The 24,172-nt window shown below is 36.1% G+C and overlaps 1 protein-coding gene across 1 annotated transcript in view; it reads right to left on the bottom strand.

Moving 5' to 3' along the window:
• The window catches only part of PKHD1L1 (PKHD1 like 1), a 180,768-nt gene extending 157,267 nt beyond the window's left edge, over positions 1-23,501 (bottom strand). Inside the window, exons 1-9 of the mRNA XM_064268002.1 lie at positions 23,405-23,501; positions 21,446-21,535; positions 13,111-13,255; positions 11,877-11,985; positions 8,680-8,737; positions 4,245-4,338; positions 2,010-2,063; positions 1,398-1,471; positions 254-296 (exon numbers count right to left, since the gene is read on the bottom strand). Of these exons, the coding sequence (XP_064124072.1) occupies positions 254-296; positions 1,398-1,471; positions 2,010-2,063; positions 4,245-4,338; positions 8,680-8,737; positions 11,877-11,985; positions 13,111-13,255; positions 21,446-21,535; positions 23,405-23,477 (740 nt within the window). The 5' untranslated portion in view covers positions 23,478-23,501. The remainder of the gene's footprint in view (positions 1-253; positions 297-1,397; positions 1,472-2,009; positions 2,064-4,244; positions 4,339-8,679; positions 8,738-11,876; positions 11,986-13,110; positions 13,256-21,445; positions 21,536-23,404) is intronic.
• Positions 23,502-24,172: the final 671 nt, after the last annotated feature.

Raw genomic sequence — 24,172 nt, 5'->3', positions numbered from 1 at the left:
GAATGCTTTCCAATATTACGATCAAAGTTTTTTTTTTTTTTTAGTTAACGTTAGATTTTCCAACAGTTGAAAAGTCATATGGGCAGCACAAATTATGAATGAAAGGAGTCACAGACACATTAAGAGTTAATGTGGGAAATGAAAGTGATTAAGTTTTTAATCTCTGGGTCTATAGCACAAAGTAAATATACATTTTTATTTTATTCACTCGGTTCAATCAATTGTGAGAGGTACCTTTTACAAAATGACCTACCTTCCATAATCGCTATCTAAGATGAAGCTGACATTGTGATGACCTGGAATTCATTAAAATACACACAATTCAATTTGCAGTCACAGGAGAACAATAACTATATATTATAAAGCTGATTTAAAAGCAGAGAAAAGAAAATCAAATAAAAACTATAATCATACAAACACACACACAACGTGCAGCCACCTATTAATTCTAAAAGAGATGAAAGCTGGGCTACCTTAAAGAAGTACCTACAGCTTTAAAATGCACATAATATGATACAATTTTAAAATACAATAACCTGTCTCAAGGCTATAACTAGAAAAACCTGACCAAGTATAACAAAGAATGAGAAATACTAAAAGAACAGATATTATAACCATAATGCCCTCAAATGTCATTCATTCATTAGCAGTTATTTAATTGGACCAGACATGCTGCGAAGTGCTGAGATGCAAGCTGAGCACACAGACAAACCCTTACAGAGCCTACTGTCTACTGAAGGATACAGTCAGTCAGCAGCAATGATATAAACATATCACTAAATACTGTGATAAAGCCATCAAGGAAAAAGTAGAGGGAGCTTTGGGACATGGCATTTTATCTGAGAATTTCAGGATGGGAAGCTGGCAAAGGCCCTGAGGCAGAAGTGAAGTAGGTTCAAGAACTAAAATATCTGTGTGCCTGGAATATGAAGAGCAAGGGGAATGAAGGAAGTAAAGTTAAGGCTACAAGTAAAACAGTTAAATTAGTCATGGAACTCGCTGGAGGGTGGAAAAAGAAAGAACAAAATGTTTTCAATAAGCTTACCTTAAATATATCAAAAAGCCCAAATCCACTGCTGTGGATTCTGACTCATAGCAACCCTTCAGAACAAAGTGGAACTGCCCCATAGGGTTTCCGAGGAGCAGCTAAGGAATTCAAACTGCCAACATTTTGGTTAGCAGCCGAGCTCTTAACCACTGTGCCACTAGGGCTCCCCCTAAATATAAACATTAGGAAAAACTTATTCATACATGCTCTCATGAAACTGAAAAGAAGCCAAGGAAAAGAGGAAATCCTTAAAAAAAAAAAAGGGGGTGGGACAGGGCAAGTGGAATATAAAACAGGAAATTGAGTCAGGCATCTATAAGAATTATAAAGAATAACGTTCAATACTTACCAACGTAAGTCCCAGTTGTTTTACAAATCATAGAACCCAAATCTCCATTTGGATGGTCTAGTTTTAGACCATACCTAATGAAATATACACGTCAATATCAAAATTTGCATTGATACTAAATTTTAAAATATTATCTTTCCCTTAAAAACATTTCTTTAATTTCAAAATAACGTTTCAGGACAGAAACTATCGTTACAAAAAAAAAAAAATTCTGTAAAAGGGAAATATTTCCTAGCCTTGGTTGAAAATGTTTGAATAGAAGTTCATTTAACAATTAAATATTCTAAAATTAATTTGGCTATCCCCATTGATGCCCCTTTTAAAGTATTTAAGATATTTACCAAGTGAACTAATTATTTGATAAAGATGTTTCTTAAAACATCTTTTCTCATAATAACCTAAATAATAGTGCATATCACACTACATTGGAAAAAGAGGGATATCAGGTAACACCTAACTATATAAATGATTGCTAATTTACTATATGGTATAACATAATTTATAATTTTTTTTAATGTATTTAGATATGCAGTATTGTTAGAAATTACTATTAAATAAGGATGCTTACATCCTCCATTTATTTTTCTACAGAAAATTATTTTAATTACTTACAAATTATCAGACTGTGGTATGAGAAGTTCACAGGGCATTCCTCCAACATAAACTCTGTATAAATATTTTTATTAGAAAAGATCAAGTTATATTTAATAAGTTGTTTCGAAGCAATTATTAGCCACCTCATTACCCACCTTATATTTTTTCTCTCCATCACTTATTATCCATCACTTATTCATTCAAAAAATATCTACCAAACATCTACCATGTGGCAGTACCTGCTCTAGGTACTGCGACACATCAGTGAACAGAACAAGGATCCTTGCCCTTGTGGCACCAATGTTCCAACTAGGGGAGATGGACAATAAACATGATAATCATAATATATTTGGTGTGTTAAAAAGTGATAAGCATTACAGGAAAAGAAAAAGTAGAACATGGAAGCAGATAATAGAGGACTCATTTATCTGAAGGGCAGGTGGGAGATGGTTTTACAGCCTTGGAAACCCTATGGGACGGTTCTACTCTGTTCTATAAAGTCACTATGAGTCAGAATTGACTCGAGGGCAATGGGATGGGATTAGCCCAAAAACTCTTTTGAAACACTATATCTGCTACTCATTTGTATGCCCTCTATAATTTGTAACTGGTTTGAATTGGAGATTCCCGAATTCACAAGACTGAGAAGCAGAAGCAGAAGCAGGTTGAGCACTCCCATCCAGTACAAGGCCCATTGCTCTGTTCCCTCCTTGATAATGAGATTCAGGCCCAAAGCAACGACTTGGGAATCTTAGTGTCATCATTAAGGTGGTAGAAATGGGATAAATGCAGCTCTAGCAGTTTTTCACATTTTCCAGTATGTGAAAAAAATTGCTAATGTATTTACATATTAATAACTCAGAGTTTTCAGAGTAGAAGGACTGTGTTCCCTGGCCTCTGTGTCTCCTTCTGACTTTATGATTCTGTGATTTCATTAAATAATTCCTATCCTCTGAGGTGTCCATTCTCTTCTATTATACACAAAGAAATTCCAGCTATGGTGAAAAGAAAATAAAGGAATTTCTTTTTGAAAACTAAATATTCTATTTCCTGGCACAAGGGGAAGGATGATTTAGAAAACCACATTTAAGAATTAGAATATAAGCCACTCATAACACTAAAACTACTGAAGCTGACCAAATCTTTACTACTGCCAAATTGCCTATATTAAATATTTTTTTCTCTATTTAATAGTTCTTTTATTACATATACGGAATCAATATGAAATTTTCCAGAATATTATAGCTGCATGCAACTGAGATTTGAGAGTTCTGCCTCATAGAATGCCAGATAAATCAACTTTATTTCATTTAACATCTTTCGAATGTCTCATTTTACAAAATTATATACGCATATGTGTATACATATAAATATACATAATATGTAATTGTATATAAATAAATATATATATTTAAATACTTCAGTATTTTAAGAAATTGTCTCATCTCTGTTTGAACTGATTATCCATTTATTCATTTTATTTATAAAATAAGCATGAAGCATCTCAAAAGTCATAATACTGAGTCTGTACTTCCTTCTGAAGGAAATGAACAGGACTTTCAGTCTTTTAAGGCAGGACTGAGATAACTCCACCTTTGTTTTAGGAAGATAACTCCAATAACAATGCTACTTTCAGCCCAAAATGTGGATAAGTATTTTCTGAGGTTCGGTACCTAGCCAATGTTACCATCTGGTCTACAGCTGGTAAATGGAGGGATCAATACTCAAATCCTGGTCTGTCAATAGATTATTGGCCATTTTTAATTTTAGCATTTTTTTCCATACATTGTGGTATAGTGAAAATGTGCCAAATTGCATGTAAGGAGGTTTGGGTTCTCCTCTTGACCTTAACTTGACTACATGACCACCAGGCCTCAGTTTTCTTTCTTTCTTTCTTTTTTTTTCATATGCAAAATGAGGCAGTTAGATTAAATAATATTGAAGGTGTTCTCCACTGATAAAGTTCTATGACTCTAACTCAATTGCTATTGAACTTTCTTCTTCCATGTGCCTTCTATTAATAAAATCCATCACAGAAAGAGAAAGAATTATATCAGACCAGAAAAGAAAGGCATATTGACAATTGCTTCCATGTCAATGAATCATCCAACTATCTAGTTTTGTACCTATAATATGGCTAAAAAAACTCCCACCACATTGCAGCTGTTTTGTAACATCACTAGATCCATTATTTATGGAATATTATGTCCTATTTTTGAGTTACAAGAATATACTCTGGCATCAAAATATTACCTCAAAATCCTAACATTTTTCCCATTTGAGCTTAGTGCAGTATTACTTCCATAGACATCAGTGAAGATTCTCCCTTGGATTGTTATTAATGTACCTAAAAACAGGAAAAAAAGGTTCTGTGTAAGAATATCTAACCACGAATTTAACACGCAAATGCTAGAAGTGTCAATAAAACCAGCATCCAGACACTGTTCACCACTACTGTTTAGATTGTTCTGAAAGTTCTAGCAAATATAATAAAACATGCACACATATCTATAAGCATTTATACATTAAAAAGATGTTTCATGAAAGATCAGATGAATGATATTCAATAACTATTGCTTGGGTCAATGAGTGATTTATTTAAAAAAATAAATACAATTGATACTTTATATCAAAAACAAAATAAATTCTAGATGAAACAAAAATTAAATATTAAAAAATAATTGATGATAACCAACAACACACAAGCTCCAGAGGATAAGCCAGATAACTGGGATCTTCTAAAAATTAAACACACTCATCAAAAGACTTCACCAGAAGATTAAGAAGAGAACCTACAGACTGGGAAAAAAAATTTGGCTGTTATAAATCATACAAAGGTCTAATCTCTAAAATCTATAAGAAAATCTAACAACTCTACAACAAAAAAGACAAATAATCCAATTAAAAAATGGGCAAAGGAAATGAACAGACACTTCACCAAAGAAGACATTCAAGCAGCAAACAGACACATGAGGAAATGCTCATGATCTCTAGCCGTTAGAGAAATGCAAATAAAAACCACAATGAGATTCCATCTCACCCGGCATTACTGGCAGGAATCAATAAAACAGGAAATAATAGATGTTGAAGAGGCTGCAGAGAGATCAAAACTCTTATGTACTGCTGGTGGGAATGCAAAATGATACAACCATTTCGGAAAATGATACGGCACTTCCTTAAACCAAAAAAAAAAAACACCAAACCCATTGCCATCGAGTAAATTCTGACTCATAGTGACCCTACAGGCACTTCCTTAGAAAGTTAGAAATAGAAATACCATATGATCCAGCAATCCCACTTCTAGGAATATATCCTAGAGAAATAAGAGTAGTCACATGGACAGACATATGCATGCCCACGTTCATTGCAGCATTGTTCACAATAGCAAAAAGATGGAAACAACCTAGATGCCCATCAACAGATGAATGGATAAACGAACTGTGGTACATACACACAATGGAGTATTACCCAACAATAAAGGACAACGACAAATCCGTGAAGCATCTCATAACATGGGGGAATCTGGAGGGACATTACGCAGAGTGAAATAAGTCAATCACAAAAGGACAAATATCGTATGAGACTACTAATGTAAATACTCATGGAAAGGTTTACATAAAAAGAAACAATCTTTGATGGTTACGAGGGATTGGAGGGGTGGGGATGGAAAACACTTAACAGACAAGTGGAAACTTTGGTGAAGGGTAAGACGGTACATAGTACAGGGGAAGTGGGCACAACCTGTACAAGGTAAGGTCATGGTAGCTCTATAGACACATCCAAACTCCCTGAGGGACCAAATTGCTGGGTTGAGGGCTGTGGGGACCATGATCTCAGGGAATATCTAACTCAATTGGCATAACATAGTTTATAAAGAATGTGTTCTACATTCTACTTTGGTAAATAGCATCTGGGGTCTTAAAAGCCCATGAGCAGCCATCTAGGGTGCTCCTTCGAGCAAGGAATAATGAAGAAAACTAAAGATACAAGGGAAAGATTAGTCCAAAGGACTAACGGACCACATCTACCATGGCCTCCATCAGACTAAATCCAGAACAACAAGATGGTACCTGGCTACCACCACTGACTGCTCTGACAGGGACCACAATAGAGGGTCCCAGAGAGTGCTGAAGAAAAATGTAGAACAAAATTCTAACTCAAAAAGAAAGACCAGACTTGCTGGCCTGACACAGGCTAGAGAAACCGTAACAGTATGGCCCCTGGCCACTCTTTCAGCTCAGTAATGAGGGCACCCCTGAGGTTCACCCTTCAGCCAAAGATTGAACAGCCCCACGGAACAAAGCAAGACTGAAGGGTCGCACCAGCCCTGGGGCAGGGACTGGAAGGCAGGTGGGAACAAGAAAGCTGGTAATGGGGAACCCAGGGTTGAGAGGGCAGAGTGTTGACATGTCATGGGGTCGTTAACCAATGTCATAGAACAATTGTGTACTGACTGTTTGATTAGAACCTATTTGTTCTGTAAACCTGCATCTAAAGTAAAATAAAAAAAAGAAAGATAAAAAATAAAGCTATAAAAAAATTAAGTCCAGATTAAGTGATTATTACATAAATAAATAATTCATGGTCACTACGGTGGTTTTTTTAGGGTGGGTAGGGAGAAGGGTATTCACTAACTAGATAGTAGACAAGAATTATCTTAAGGGAAGGGAAGGACAACACACAATACAGGGGAAGTCAGCACAACGGGACTAAACCAAAAGCTAAGTTTTTTTTTCCTGAATACAACCAAACACTTTGAGGGACAGAGTAGCAGCGGTGGGGGTCTGGGGACCATGGTTTCAGGGGACATCTAGGTCAACTGGCATAACAAAGTTTATAAGAAAATGTTCTGCATTCCACTTTGGTGAGTGGCATCTGGGATGTTAAAAACTAGAGAGCAGCCATCTAAGATGCATCAATTGGTCCCAACCCACCTGGAGCCAAGGAGAATGAAGAATACCAAAGACACAAGGAAAATATTAGCCCAAGAAACAAAAAGGACCACATAAACCAGAGACTCCATCAGCCTGAGATCAGAAGAACTAGACGGTACCTAACTATGACCAAAGACCACCCTGACAAGGAACACAAAAGACAGTCCCTGATGGTGCAGGAAAAAAGTGGGGTACAGAACTCAAATTCTAGTAAAACGATCAGACTTAATGGTTTGACTGAGACTGAAGCAACCCCAGAAGACATGGCCCCTGGACTCTGTTAACCCAGAACTAAAACCATTCCCAAAGCCAACTCTTCAAAAATTAGACTGGACTACTCACTGCCGTCAAGTCGATTTCGACTCATAGCGACCCCATAGGACAGAGTGGAACTGCCTATAGAGTTTCCAAGGAGCGCCTGGCAAATTTGAACTGCTGACCTCTTGGTTAGCAGCCGCAGCACTTAACCACTATGCCACCAGGGTTTCCAGACTGGACTATAAGACATAAAACGATACTCCTGAAGAGTGTACTTCTTAGTTCAAGTATATACATGAGAATAAATTGGCAGGTCCTGTCCAGAGGTGAGATGAGAAGGCAGAAAGAGATAGGAGGTGCATGAATGGACACAGGAAGTCTGGGGTGGAAAGGAGGAGTGTGCTGACATAGGGATAGCAACTAGGGTCACATAACAATGTATATATAAATTTTTGCATGAGAAACTAATGAGCTGTAAACTTTCATTTAAAGCACAATAAAAAATTAAAATCATAAAAATGCTAGAAAACACAGGTGAATACATAATATTTATATAATCTCGGGATGGCAGGACATTCTATAGCATAAAAATGAAGGAAGATATAATGTAGGTTAAGATATATAGATTTGATAATAAAAATTAAAAGTTCCTGAATGACAGAAAAATCATGAATTACTTTTTAAAAACAAACAATAAATTTGAAAAAATATTTGCCACATATGAAACAGGAATTATTAATTTCATTAATTTATAAAGAATTATAACAATATGGAAAAAGATGACTAGTCTTAAATTAGGCAAAGGAGACAAGTAGGTAATTTACAAAGGAAGAAATACAAATTGTTAATACATATAAAATAAATTCAATAGCATAACTCAAAGAAACGGAATTTTTTAAATGACTTACCATATTTTTCACATAAATAAATGAAAAAATTAATACCCCGAGTTCTTAAGTTTACCAAAATTAGTATTCTCTAATGGTGCTGTTGAGTTTATAACCTAGCATGATTATAGTTATCATAATGAACATTGGGAAGCCAGCCAAATGTCCCACAGTGGAAAACTTAAAATACATTGCAGCAGATTTATATTCAGCCGCTGAAAATAATTTGAAAAAATGTTGGTAATCTTGGAAAATCAAATTTTTGAAGATTATTGAATGTTCACCATATAATTTTAAGCGAAAAAAGTAGACAGCAACACTATGGGGTATGAGTGAGTATGTGTATATATATTCTGATTCTGTAACACAACGTATATTTTCATGTAGCACATATATTCACAGATAGGACTAGAAGACAAGAGATCAAAGTTTTGATCTAATCATTAATCTATGTGTGAGGTAGGATTATTAATAATTTCCTCTATTTTTAATTTCTGTATTGATTATTTTTATAACCAGAAAAAATTATATTTATAAATTTTCAGGTATTATAATTTATATACTAAAAAGTAATTTTAAATATATTAATTCAGCTATCACATAACAGACCTGGAGATCCAGATAATGGTGTGATGCTCCTGATTGTTGGTGTTCTGAAGCTTCTTGCCTGTAAAATAACATCAACGAGCAATCTATGTTACATATTTCGTTCTTAGTTTTATAAAATGTCTCTACTTTTTACATAATTTATATTTCAACAGTATCCAAGATATGATTGTCAAAATAGTCCCTTTTACAGGTAATAAGCTTAAAATATTATTCTGACTATTCAAGATCCTTTTCTTACCCCCTAAAAATCCACTTTTATTTCAATTACTAAGATATTTAAAAATGTTTTTAGTATGGCACTTTCAAAATTCAATCACCCTCTTGCTATTAGTATAAGACAAACCAGAGTAATAATACTCTCTAGTTAAGATTCTCAGGAATTTGGTGGGATAACATTACAGAAAGGCTACTCCTGGTGAAACTCACGAAGGAAAAAATAAAAATGTTTCAAAAACTAGCATAAACCATGAAAAAAGCCCAGTAAAGTAAGCTTTAATGATAATTTTCTAAAGCAGCTCAAGTATAATTCTTATGAATTGTGACGCCAAATGTGAGCTGGAAGACATCGAAATTCCATGGAGGCCACCAGTGTGTTCTAGGACCTGTGGTAGGCAGAATAATACTCATGCCACCCCCACAGATGTGGGGATAATTCCTAGAGCCCGTGAATCAGTAAGGTTACATACGAAAAGGGAATTAATTTTGGAGATGGAATTAAGGCTGCCAATCAGCTGACCTTAAACTAGCGAGATAATCTGGGATTATCTAGGTGGGCCCAATGTAATCACAAGGGTCCTTAAAAGTATAAAAAAAGTGGGCAGAAAATGAAGGCGAGCCAGAGTAGATATGATGACAGAAATCAAGTCAAAGTGATATGACATAAAAAGGACTAAACCTGCCATTGCCGGCAAAATAGCAGAACGGAGATAAAAGCCACCAAGACGTATACAAATCAATCTCTCTAAGCCGCAGTGTTTTCATCTAAATAATAACTGTAATGCAAGAATAATTGAAAAGTGTATATTAAACAATATTGCATGTAGGCTACTATTATATTTTGAGTAGCTAGATCAAAAACAGACTGTCAATTTAACACATCTTTAAAGAGCACAAAAATCATTGAATACAGGGGAGAAGATCACTTTATCTAGAAAAAAGAGGGGGGAGGTTCTGACATTTATGATTAAACATCTGGATAATAACTGTCAAGGGTAATGATAAAAAGTCTTATACGTAACATTAGAAAATTGTATGAGAATTAGAAGTTATTGATATGTAATTTTGTATAAAGTCTTAAATTACTTGATAAAATATATGTGCAAAATGTTTGTTATTGGTCCTTGATAAAATAAAAGGAAAAACAGTAAGCATAAGCCTTTAGGAACTTTTACAGCAATTTGACATTGCTGTGACATTTTTATATTTATAAGATACTGATCCTCAACAGAATTTAAATTATAAAACAAAACAAAAAACTGGTCTTCGTTATAGATACTTTAAGAAGCATTGGTCCAGGGGATAATGAAGACAGGGTTTCAAAATTTTAATTAAAAATGATTTCCAAACTAGAATTCTATACCAAACTAAACTATCAATCAAGTATGAGGGTAGAAGAGAAGTGTTAGTAATGGAAGATTTTTTAAAAAATTATTTTCTAAGTACACTTTATTTCACCAATATGAGACAGTAAACCAGCAAAGAGGAAGACAGAGGATTCATGAAGCAGGTGGTGACATAGCAGAAAGAAGTAGGAAGTTCTCAGAATGCGGGTAAAGGGGAAATCCCATGAAGACTGGGTGCTGTACAGCAGATCTAGAGAATCACCTGTCCAGATTTGAGCAAGAGGGCAGGAGGACCCAGGAGTAGTGTCTTTTAGGCAAATGTGATTTGATAGATTACCTAATTATTTGAATATATTAAAAAGATAATATAGATAGTTATAGATAATTTACAGAAAATTAATACAAACACATAAAAGAGGCAACTATTAACTTCAGGGAAAACAAAATACTGTATGAGAAACAAAATGTAATCATACCACAATACATGGTTCAGCTGTGAATAATACTCTTATAGGCTTAATAATGCTACAGATATTGACCTAACCAAATTATATAATTTAATCCTCATAATAATATTCTACATAATCTCTATTTTAATATAATATCTCTATTTTACAGATAATGTGAAAACTGAAGCTAAGTCATGGTAAATTATTATTTACTAGAATTTGAACCCTGACCCTCTGCACTAAGGCACAACACAACTGAGAAACCCAGTGGAGGAAATTGCTTAGCTCTGCTTGGGGAAGTTTTAGAGTTAGGAGCAATGAGAAATAATTCACTGAGCAGAACTGAGTGAGATGTATGGGTCCTTGGTCAGAGAGAACGTTAGAAGCGAATGATGGAAACAAAATTGATTCTAGACCATTGTATAATAAAGGAAACCTACAGACGAGTGAGGAAGGAATACTGAGCAGGGCAACTATGTAATCATATTTGTGTTTTCGCAGGGTAAGTCTGAGTGATGCAATGAAGGATAGAGAAAGCCATCAGGAGGTTATAATGCTAGAAGCTTCTTGTGGAGAGAGGTCATTATTGTTTTCCTCATCACTGCATCTTACATTGGAACATTGTAGACCTCAGTATTTGACAATTTAAGTTAAAATACACATATGATTTTTTTTTTTAAATATATAGGATTATGCTTAGAAGAAAATGGATTATTGTAAATACCTATATTTAGGGCAACTAACTTTTGAATGACTCCTATGCTACATGAGGTCACATTTTATCTTACTACATTTGAAATTATATAGAAAGAAAAAATAGGCATGTTTCCACCTAAAATGCAGTGGCGAGTCTGACAAAAATAGAAAAAGAGAGACTCAAACTAAGAGCAGTAATAGGAAAAGAGAAAAAAAAAATGGATAAGACAATTATTTGGAAATACAAAAGTTTAATTCATTAAGAAAATTAATAAAAGAGAAAGGGAACCAAATCAAAAATGATAAAGGAGATTCAATTACCAAGAAAGATAATTAACATTGGGTATAATTATTTTCAGCTATATGCTGATATATTGTTTAAGTGGGATAGAGAAAAATCTACAAAACTAAAACAATAAAAAAGCCAATTCTGCAAGAAAGAAAACACAAGATCAATTACACAGTAATTAAAGAAGAGATGTCCACATACACTGAAGCTACACGCCCAGCTGTTGATGTGACCTTTGCAGGTATTGTTTTCTGTAATAGGAATCCCATCCACGCTGACTCTAACAGTGTAGGAATCTTCTGGCATTGCTCTGGAAGGTAAATGAAGAATGTGAGAAAAAAAGCCCTGGTGGCACAATGGTTCAGCTTCCGGCTACTAACCGAAATGTTAGCGATCCTAACCCACCAGCCACTCCACAGGAGAAAAGACCTGGCAATCTGCTCCCATAAAGATGACAGCCTTGGAAACCCCATGGGGCAGTTCTCTGTTCTATAGGGTCACTGAGTTGGAATCAGCTTGACGGCATACTGCAACAACAGTATTAATGAAAAATGCTGACCTGGACTACCTGTCCATTTTTTGGAAAAAGTGTCTAAAATTTTAACCGATGTACAGTTAGATTCCATTCTATATTACAGAAAGATAAAGATCTCAACCTTGAACTCTGTACTGCAAATTCTAACATCACGAACCTCAGACAATTGCTTATTGTGACTATGTGCATAGCCACTTGGTAAAAAGGATACTTAACAACAAATTCAATAATGAGCACTTAAAATAGTAACATACCACCTAGGTACATTCAGTTGTTTTACACTTTGTATATTTAAAAATATTAGTTTATCAAGTTTCCCACAGGCAAGCTTCTGTTGCTGAAAAACAAGCCTAATGTAGATGAAACCCTCTAGAATATGTGTTACCTGTTTCTAAGGTCAATATTAAAAGTGCAATTTAAAATGATTTACATTTTTTCCTCTCCTAAGTCGCTAATAACATACATCAATTTGGGCTGATAGTAAAGAACTTGAAATGTCACAATACAAAATGACCACCTTTAATCTTAGTGGCCATGTCAAGATTTTGAACAAAATTAATCAAACTAGACAGGAAGTCATAATTTTGATATTTTGAGGCATATCATCACAATTTAATAGTAGCCATTTATCTTCTAAAAGAGCTCAGTGATGAGAAAATAATAGTTCTAATAACTTAGGGAAGGATATAGATATATTTCTATCATACAAATATGAGGAAAGAACATTATAACTAAATAAAAGGTATAAAATATTCTAAACATTATGAAATAAAAAATAATCGATAATCAGGAAAACATTACTTACAATAGCCAGGGTGATAAAACTATCATAATGTTAATACGCATAATGTCATGCTGATACAATGAAAGTGATGTTATAAAAGATATTATAAAACATACCTAGTATAACATGTAATATGAGTTGAATGACTTGCATCTTTTTCTACATCACAAGAAATTGACTGGAAAGAAGAAACTAATTGTACACTGTTTCCCAGCTCAGCATTTTCAACTCCATAGTTAAACTGGTTTGCTTGAGCAAAACCTGGAAAAGTAAGAACACTCAATTATTATTAGTGAAATTCTACTGTCAGAAATACAGCAGTTGTTTGTTTACTAACTTAACTTTATTCTAAGTTCCCAGTGCCAACGAGTCGATTCCGACTGATAGCGACCTTATAGGACAGAGTAGAACTGTCCCACAGAGTTTCCAAGGAGCACCTGGTGGATTCAAACTGCCAACCCTTTGGTTAGCAGCCGTAGCGCTTAACCACTACACCACCAGGTTTTCCAAACAACGTCATAGATATGTAAAATTCATCCTGCATACCAGAGCTGTATTAAGTACTTTTTCACATTTTTATTACAACATTTAATTATAAAGTTCAATTAATAGAATATTATCCAAGTAATCTTACTTATAGGCTTTACTTCTTAGGTTCATTTCAAACCCAAATAGTATTTTGACAATACAAAATACTTAGTATAAATATACTTAACCAAAAAAACCAAACCCAGTGCTGTCGAGTCGATTCTGACTCATAGCAACCCTACAGGACAGTGTAGAACTGCCCTATAGAGTTTCCAAGGAGCGCCTGGTGGATTCGAACTGCCTACCCTTTGGTTAGAAGCCATAGCACTTAACCACTACGCCACCAGGGTTTCCAGATAAATATACTTAAAATACATAAAAATACTTAATCTGTATTTAATTACTTCCAAAGCTAGTCTGGAATTTTCATATATACTTAGAGTACTATTAAAATAATTATCTGTTGTTTCATGTCATCCATTCTCTCTTTACGTTGATTTATACCTATCTGCATGCAAACATACTAATAATTCTTCCACCTGAAAAAGAAAAGCAAAAGCAAAACCACCTCCCTCCCCCTTGCTCCACACTCCTCTCCAGCTGCCACCCCATTTCTCTGCTTCCCTTTACAGTAAAACGCCTCAAAAATAATTGCCGATATTGGTTCTCCCCACTTACTGTCCCCCAGTCATTTCTTGAACTTAAAATACAGCCGTTGTCATTCACTATTGAATCATTCAATGAATAATAAAGAATAGTACTGAAGTAAGAAGCCCTGGAGACACAATGGGAACCACTAGTCACTCCGAGGAGAAAAGACCCAGAGACCTGCTCCCGTAAAGATTATAGCCTAGAAAACCTGACGGGAAGTTCTCCTCTATCCTATAGAGTCTCTGATGAGCCGGAATTGACTCGATGGCACACAACAACAACAGTACTAGAGTAAGTGGTTAATCTATTTCATATGTATCCCTGTAATTATAACCCTCTTTAGAAGCTTCACAACTTCTAACAGCTTACAGCTCTTTCTACCAGGGATGCCAACAGTGGAAAGTGAGTTAAGAGCCCATAAACCTTTTGCAGCATTTATGACTGAAGTTAGAGATGTTGCAAAGATGTGAAGGGGGCTATCAACACAAGAGGCATGGAAGCTTTTCAGAGGGAGTGAGATATGTGAGTACCTATTGGGAGCACACTTCAGATAAAGGGAATAGGATATGCCAAGGCTCTGTGGTGGGAACATATTTGTGAATTCAAATAATAGCTAGTTGGAGAAGTATGAATGAGGAAAAGTGGTAGGAAATAAGACCAGAAAGGGAGCAGTTTAGATTTTGTTATGAGTGCACAACCATTGGAGGCTTTGAAACACAGTAGTGGCGTTACATGACTTACGCTTCCCAAGACTCATTAGCTGCTGTTCTGAGAATAAACTGGAGCAGGAGTAAAGGTAGTGTTTCAGTGAGTGCTGTGATAAAGGACTATTTGCCACGAGTTCAAGAAAGGACTGGGGGACAAAAAGAGGAGAGAACAAATGCTGGCAACTATTTTTGAGGCATTTTACCATAAAGGGAAGCAGGAAAATGGGGTGGCAGCTGGGGAGCAGTGTGGAGCAATGGGGAGGGAGGTAGAAAATTTTTCTTTTCAGGTGGAAGAATTAATAGTATGTTTGCACGCAGACAGATATAAATCAACGGAAAGAGAGAATGGATGATGTGAAACAAAAGATAACTATTTTGATAGTTTTCTAAATATGTGAAAATTCAAGATTAGATTTGGAAGTAATTAAATACAGATTAAGTATTTTATATACTTCAAGTATATTTATATTAAGTATTTTATATTGTTGAAACGATATTTAGGTTTGAAATGAACCTAAGAAGAAAAGCCTGTAAGTAAGATTATGTGGATAATATTCTATTAATTGAACTCTATAATTAAATGTTGTAATAAAAATCTGAAGAACTATTTAATACTGCTCAGGTATGTAGAATGAATTTTACATATCTATGATTGATGTTGTTTATAACTCGGCATTTTTTAGAATAAAGTTAAATTAGTAAACAAACATAGTTTTTGCCTAGATTACTTCAAAGTCTAAAAATCTTAAGTTCTGAGTCCTAAAAATATGTTAGTTTTTATATTATTTTTATCTAAAACATCACAAGTCCTTAACATTAAAACACTACTATAGGCCAAATCGATGACTAATAATATTTTTGAAATTTTGGAAAATTTTTCTTTACAGTAAAAGATGTGTGCCTATGTCATTAATGTAAAGTAATATGCTATTTATTTAAATTTCAGAACTTATTTACCTATTGACCATATTGTCCCACAACACAATAAGAAAATTAATATCAGTAAACAGGTAAATAATTACAAACCCCAAGACACAGATTATTTAAACCCTATGCATTTATATCACTAATGTTAGGTATTAACCTTAAAATACCAGTTTTTAAGTCTATTTCAACAAAACCTTTGCCACTAAAATATGTGCTGGCATTAAATAATTTTTAACAGTTGACATGGCTGAATCGAGGATGCCAGGTAGCTGTGGTCCAACGGCTTTTTAACTCCTGGAATATTTTCGGTGCGTCCTACAAAGGTCCATTAGAAAACATGAACACTGACGAGTACCGAATTGTAATTAAGGCTTTACATGTGCCAGGTGCTCATCAGACGCTGATGCTCAAACATCGGTTGTGGTAAAGTTGCATGTTGGGTGGCAGTGCTGTTTAAAGGAAAGGGCTCAGGCTTTGGATCCTGACACCCTAAGTAAGAATCCTCTGGTAGTTTCTCTCTACATAACCTTGGGCAAGATAGAAGCTCTTTCAGCCTCAGTCTTCTCATCAAAAAAATTACTATAATAATATACTGAATTGGATTGCTTTGAAGAATTTATGTATAGTGCTTATCATGGTGCCTGGCTCACATATTAAGAGCTCAATACATATCTGCTCTTATTATTAGTCATAAAATTTCTGAGATTTGGGTATTAATATCCCTCTTTTAAAGATGAGGAAAATGAGATTCGGAATACCTAAGTGCCTTTTAAAATACCACAGAGCCAGTAGGTGGGGACCCAGGATTCAAACCCACGTTGCAGATGCCAAAGCTTCTACCCTGCTACCCAGTGTAACTTATCCCAGACCCTATATTCTTAGTTTCTACTTTATCCTTTATACCTGGGAGAAGTAAGTAAAAATTCAACAAAAGGTAGGGGTGTGAATAAATACCACTTTCTTCCTCTAAGCTTAAACCTTAACCAGGATTCAGCATTGATTTATACGCATCAATATGTGAAAAATATTGGCATTAAATTTGCAGTGTTGAATCTAGAAAGGGAGTTACTGCTACAGCAGAATTTTGAGAAGACACATGAAAACACAGGAAAGCAAGGTACTTGTAAACTCCCTCTTTGCTTTTGCCAACTGCTGCTTATCTCTGGTGTTCACATTGAGTTCAGAACAAACAGACGGGCTGCTGGCAACTAACTAAAGGATGGAAAGTTTTACTTGCGGTGGTGCCTCAGGATGTGATATCTGTACTTATTTTCTTATCAGGTACATATCTCATCGACGATACAGTAATGTGAATCTGCTTTTTAGCATTCCTAAGACAACTAAAACAATATTAAACAACAATGCAAACAAAAGATGATACTGCTTTTAGTTTTTAGCTTTTAGTTTAGGAGTTGTAATAATATTAAAGACACTATAGATAATGCATCTATTTATCTATAACTATATGATATATATCTTAATATATATTATACATATAATTTCTAAAATATATATTAGAGAATGTCCTAAGAGTAAAGTCTATGGAAAAAAATATGAAACAAATCAATAAGATTTATAGATATCTTCAATATACATTTTGCTTAAAAAATAAACTCAGCAAGTATAGAAATAATTCTAATTTTTAAACTAATTCTAAGTAGATAAAAAGAGATACAAAGGAATCACCTGTAAGAAGAATTTTTAAGTTAAAAGTATAATTCTAAACAAATAATTTGGTATAAAGAAGACACATCTGGCCATACTCCAAAGCACAACGATTAGAGGAAGGGTTGGGTGTACACTGGAAACAGAAAGGATTGAGGCTTCAGATGGAAATTCCTAACATGTTTATGTAATTTTTTTTTTTTCTTTTGCAGAAAAACTGGAGACAGGAATTGCCAGGCACGCACACCTGGGTCTTCCGATAGATGCAATCCAAGCATAATGCCTGTGCTGTTATTATGGAAAATGTCAGTGTTGGTAGAGGCTGTAGTTGCCATGTTTACAATGCAGACTGTTTTGGCTTCTCTAGTTCAAAAGCAAGGTTGAGACTTGTAAACATACCTAAAGGTTCTGATGTTCACAACTATGGGAAGGAAAAGAGCAGTGTGAGGCAAGAAAACTCATAAAGAATGAAACCAAACCTACAACATAAAAGCAAAAATATACTTATACAAACAAAATAACTAATTTACGGACCATCTTAAAAAAAAAAAAAAAAAGGCAAACCAAACCTGTTACTGTCGAGCTGATTCCGACTCATAGCATAGGACAGAGTAGAACTGCCCCATCCAGTTTCCAGGGAGTGCATGGTGGATTCGAACTGCCAGCCTTTTGGTTAGCAGCCGTAGCACTTAACCACTACGCCTCTAGGGTTTCCATGGACCATATGCTATATATTAGATACATCACCTTTTTCAGTATTTACAATATCCCCAAGAGGTATGAATTAATATTCCCATTTTACCGATGAGGAAGCTGCGGCTCAGAGAAGCAACTTGCCACAGTCACATAATAGAAAGTGACAGAAATGAAATTCAAAGTAAGTCAAGCTGGACCAAAGACTTTGAGCTTCCCAATAAATAATGCTGACATTAATGACATTAAAATAATGGCATAAGTCAACACTTCAGGTGAACAAAGATTTACTGAATACCCTCATACGCCAGGCATTTTAACAGGGTGAGAGCTAGAATAAAGAGCCAAAAGTAAAGTGTTAATTCTCCCCTTTAAATGATTTTTTTTTTAAATAAAGAGAAACATGATAAACACCAAGGAAGAAGATTGAGAAATGCAAGGTATGAATATAACGTAATAGAACACTCCAGAACTTATCAAAATGGTAAAGTTCCTCTTCAAAGCAGTCATCTTAGAGAAGATGTGATTATTTCTATGATCTTGTCATTGCTCAAAACACTTGTGTATCAGAATTATAAAGATGTATATCTTTGGCTTTTGAAGGACAGTCTTTTAAGCAAAGTAATGTGGTAACAAATCTTTGTCTTTAAGGATAAATATCTTTTGGAAATAGCCAAAAGTCATTTGGATACACCAAAATGTTAACAGGAAATCTTTCTAGTGGGCGCAATTTCAGAGAACTCACTTTCTAAGTAAACATTTCTATAATACTTTACTTTTTTATAGTGACCCATACAAAACAAAGCACTTTTAAAAACATATGGAACCAACATTTAGGTGATCGTTTAGAGTTTATAATTCCATTTAGGAATTGTTCTTGTGTGATTGATAAATTAACTTTTCAAGCAATTCAAAAAAAGGAGTCCTAAAAGTATGTTGATCAGAGGCAACACTGTTGAATTATTCAAATGTAGTCCCTCTAAATAAACTTTGTTCAAGTACAGACAGTCCCCAATTTATGATGTATTCAAGTTATGATGAACTTATCATTAATAATATGTACTACATACAATATTGCAGCCTGTAATTTGCTGATGTTATCATTCTCAGATGTTCACTCACGGATGATCAAAGACTGGATTTATGATGACAATAATAAAAGGAAATAATGAAAATGAAAAAAAAAAACTAATAAGGTATTCAACTTATGTCAAAACTGACTTACAATGGACTAGTTGGAACAGAACCCTGTCATAAGTCAGGGACCACATTCATGTAGATAAAGCAGCTCTGGTGTGTTTTGCAAATTCAGTTTCATCGGTTTATAAACATTCCTTATATATCATGGGCACACAAAAACGTATATAAGCACAATATTTAGACTCTGCCTTTGTGAAAGACATATGCTAACACAATTTTAGCCCCCTAGTGTGTGGTTAATGGCTGCTAACCAAAAGGTCAGCAGTTCGAATCCATCAGGTGCTCCTTGGAAACCCTATAGGGCAGTTCTACTCTGACCTGTAGGGTCGTTATGAGTCAAAATCAACTTGACAGCAGTGGGTTTGGGTTTTTTTTTTTTTTTTTTTTTTTGGTATAGTGTGTGGTTAAAAGGGGGAGAGGGAAGACAAATCAGGGGGAGGGGCAGGAATCTGTGGTTCTAATAGGATTAAACTTTAATTCTCTGCCAAGAGCATCCAGAAATTGGAAATGATTGGAAAACTGGAAATTCACCATGACACTTTGTACTTCATAATCAAGAGTATTACTCCTAAGCCTAATTGCCTCAAAAGTCCACAAAAGAGCAAATGTTGTAGCTAGATTAGCGAGGATGCCCTTCTAAGATGCCTCAAGAGTAGCATAATTCCCCCCCCCGCCCCCGTTACTAAGTAGGGATGATTTCAGTCTATGTACTTAGACCCAAGCATGGTTCCTGCAAGAAGAAAAAGTCTCAGGTCTTAAGGCATAGGCAATGGCTGGGTTTTTTGTTTGTTTGTTTTTGTTTTATCTGAGCATTTCTCTCATGACATTTAAACCTCTGTTAAAAACTCAATAGCTCTCAAACACACTATCTTAACAGTAATTTATAATATAAGGGAGCTAATAGAGACAAAGACATTTTAAAAATAATCTTTCAACAAATGCATTATTTCCAGGTTTTAACTCTAAAAAAAAGAGGACTTCAATTCAAAATATACTGAGTACAATTTAGAGGCATGTTGTTGTTGTTGTTTTGTTGTTGGGTGCTGTTGAGTCAATTTTGACTCATAGTGACCCCATGTGACAGAGCAGAACTGCCCCACAGGGTTTTCTTGGCTGTAATCTTTACGGAAACAGGTCATCAGGTCTTCCTCCCATGGAACCACTAGATGGGTTTGATCTCCCAACATTTCCGTTAGCAGCCAAGAGCTTAACCTTTGCACCACCAGGGCTCCCTATGTTTTAGAGGCATCTTAAATATAACACTGAGAATTTGGATTCTGTAGAAATATTGCCTAGAACTATTGAAAAGCATTTCAATATATATAGCACTTAAAGTAATTAAGTATTTTATTTTGTCAATGCCCTGACTCCAAAGCCTTCTCATTTCTCTTATTTTGAAGACTTTTTAACCATAGATTTTGTTAATATTATTTTTAAATGTTTCTTCCCCACACTACAAAATTTCTAATTATCTCAATACTACTATAACTTAGATTCCAAAGACCTTATAGCTGAAGAACTACCTATTTCTATTTAATCCTAGGAATATTTGCTCATTAAATACATTTACTCACTGTACTGTGTTTATGCATGAAAACCAGGCAAGGAGAAAGTGAAGAATCATGTGATATGGGTTGGGTGGCAGGGCAAGGAATCCAAAGTTTTGCTTTTTGTTGCCTTTTTCCTGTCATTAATGTTCTATTTTCCTCTATCATACCTTCTCACTAACATCTTACTCCCAAAATGTTTTATTTGATACATTTGTAGCAAATATTTGTAGAGTTAGGTTAAATATGTTTCTTTCAGTGACTGAAATTCGGATCTTAGAGTTAAGCAAGTATTGTAATTACAATAATTCAGATGATCAAGTTGATAGAGACACTCAAGGATTTGGTTAGCTATCAAAGAAGATAGAGTTTCACAACTCTGGCCAAGTGGAGAAAACAACTTCGATGTGTGTGTGTGTGTGTGTGTGTGTATGAGTGTGAGTATGTGTGTGTGTGTGCTTTAAACCATAATGCTTTAAATGTGAAATAGTTTTTAAAATACCTCAACCTTGACATCAAAAAAACAACCATACCCTCTCCTTTGATAGTCAGCCTTGTTGCTCCGTTGATGCTGCCGTATTTAGGTATTGTTTCTGTGATTTTGGGGATTATTTTAGAGCCATCTGAAAGACATTAAAACACAGCAGAGATAAAAATCATTAAGTACTTTAAACATCCAATTTTTTAGTAAGTATTATAATTTTGTGAGAAAAATATCGTGAAGATTATAGAACTGAAAGTAAATATGCTCAGGTTTTATTTTATTTTTTTGCCTTACTACTAATCAATGATTTGATAGGGCTGGTCTATGCACTTAGTTAATATTCTCTTCACTCAAAGCTCTGTCTTACGTACTACAGAGTGGGAATAAGACACGATCGCCATCATTCTTACCTATCATATTGTAAAACATTTTTTAAATTCTTAATTTCATGTGGTGCCCTACTAGCTGCAGCTCCATAACAATGTTTAACAACCCATATAGCAGCAAATAATGTCTTTATAGAGAAATTTAGTCGTTATAAAAGCATAGAATAAATGCAGTGCTAGGTAGGTTGAAAGAATAGTCTAGGTACAAAGAGGAATGTGTTTTAAAGAGAAAATGTTTTCTGTAACAGAGTGGTACTTCTGGAAGGAAAATTGCTTGGGTCTTTCTAGCTTCCTAATAGCTGTGAGTTCTTAATTTAAAGATCACTAACTCAACAGTGTTATGTTCCTGGGAATATAAAAATGAGTAATAGCTCCAACTTTCCAAAAGCTTAGTCTCAACAGTTGAATGACAGAAGAGCACAGAGGCTATGGGTGACTTAGAAGGAACATTTTACCCACACAGCTTGGATCATCTTGGCTTCTTGAGAGAAAGGATGCCTCTGGTGCACCTTTGAGGGAAATATTAATTAGACTGGACCAACAGTCCAAAAGATGAAGAGAGTTCTAGACAGAGGGTGCCGTCTGTACAAACACAGGCATGAGGGAGCCGGTTTCTCTGGAGAACTCCAAGTAATGCTTTAAAACAACTCACATATACAGTGGCTAACAAGGTTTGTTTTTTGCTTAAACTGTACAGAACTGGTAATTATTAGAGCCTTATATCAATTTGCAAAGTAGGTGGAAAAATTTAAGTGGAGACTCAAAAGTCACATAAGTTATTAATTGGTTTGAAATAGATACATGAGAAAAGATTAAGGAAATTATGATTGTATAATTCATTCCCGAATGATAAGAGTTTAGGGTGGAGTTCACCTACAACAGCAAAAGCTGTGCAACGTAAAGGAGACCACATCTCAGTCCCCAAACCCTCTCCCTCTGTACTTCCAGTCTGTCTTTGCCAGGACCTCCCAGGCAGTTCCTTCTTCAGGCCCATTTCTAACTCCCAACAGCCCACAGCCAAGAGTAGGGAAACTCCAGCGACAGAGCTGGATCCTATGTCCACACCGTGCTGCTCCTCGGCTCTCTCAGGTTCATCCTCCTCCCTTATCTCCAGGGACAACTCCAATTCCTTATCAGTCTCTCCCAGCTCTCTCCTGGGCATTACTTTGAAGACATAGGGCAGCTGCCCCTGGAAGTGACTGACACCCACTCCAAACACCCATTCTTGCCGACCGGGAGATATTGATGCTCTCCATTTAGAGGGGAAAGAGGCCCAAGAAGAGTGGGGGAAGAACTCACGTTGCATGCCCCCCAAGAAGAGTGGGGGAAGAACTCACGTTGCATGCCCCCGCCGAATTTCGGTCTTCTTTCTACTGAGTCATTCGGAAGGAAACGTTTAGTAATTCAAGCAGCAATACTGATGAGTTAAAAGCGCACTCGCTCGCTCTCTCACCCTCTCTCTCTTTCTTAGTGCTGCCTTCTAGATCCCCAGGCGGCCAGGATTGCCTTGCAGCCCCACCTGTGGCCTCGGCCCAGGTTAGACACCAGGCGGTCCTGAGGGCACAGAGGTATCTACGCCGAAGTCGCCCTCTTGCCCCTGGAACCCTGGACAAACGGGTTACCTGTGCGGGGCTCCGCGGCACACAGGAGCAGCCCCCAGAGGCCCCAGGCCGCCCAGAGCCACAGGTGTCGCATCGCGGCGCCGGTCCCGCCAAGCCCACGCAGCTGCTCGTAGCCGCCGTCCGCGCTCGGGCTCAGCTGCTGGCTGGCGACTCCCTCCAGCGTCGGACTGTCTCACGTGCGCAGGCGAACTTGGCCACCCGAGGCCTGCCCCGCCCCGGCTCCTGGGCTGCGCGTCTGGGATTTGCATGCTCCCTGCCCCCTGGAGGATTCGCGGAGAACCGAGCTGGCTGTGGGCCAGTCTGTAATCATCCAGGCTCCGCGCTCAAGCCCCGGTAGTGGCATCCAGGTTGTCCTCCTAGGTGTAAGGGCCTCACTCCTTTTGACAGCGGGGATCAATGGTCAAGTTAATTCTCTATCGATCTCGCTTTTTCTTTTCTTTTTTCTTTTAATTCTGGGCCTACATAATTTCATTTACTTCTCTGCTTTGGTTATCAGTCGCCTTCAGCTGGGTCTATAAGCCCACCTAATACACACACCCCACGTTTCCTATTTGAGTCACATAAGTTTGTGCTATGGCTTTAATTGACGGCCATACTATTATTTATTGATCTCTTGGCACATGCCAAACACCGAGCCCAGTACTTTACAGTCGTCAACTCACAATAGTCCCAAAAGGACTATTAGTATTACCCCTATTGTACCAAGCCCAGAAAGGTCTAGTAACTTATCCATGGCCAAACACCTTAGAGTGGGAATTCAGACAGAGT

The sequence above is a fragment of the Loxodonta africana genome, chromosome 14, assembly GCF_030014295.1.
Source record: "Loxodonta africana isolate mLoxAfr1 chromosome 14, mLoxAfr1.hap2, whole genome shotgun sequence".
NCBI classification, from domain to species: Eukaryota; Metazoa; Chordata; class Mammalia; order Proboscidea; family Elephantidae; genus Loxodonta; species Loxodonta africana.
Note: the sequence above shows the minus strand (reverse complement) of the source record. Positions and strands in the feature narration are given on the sequence as shown.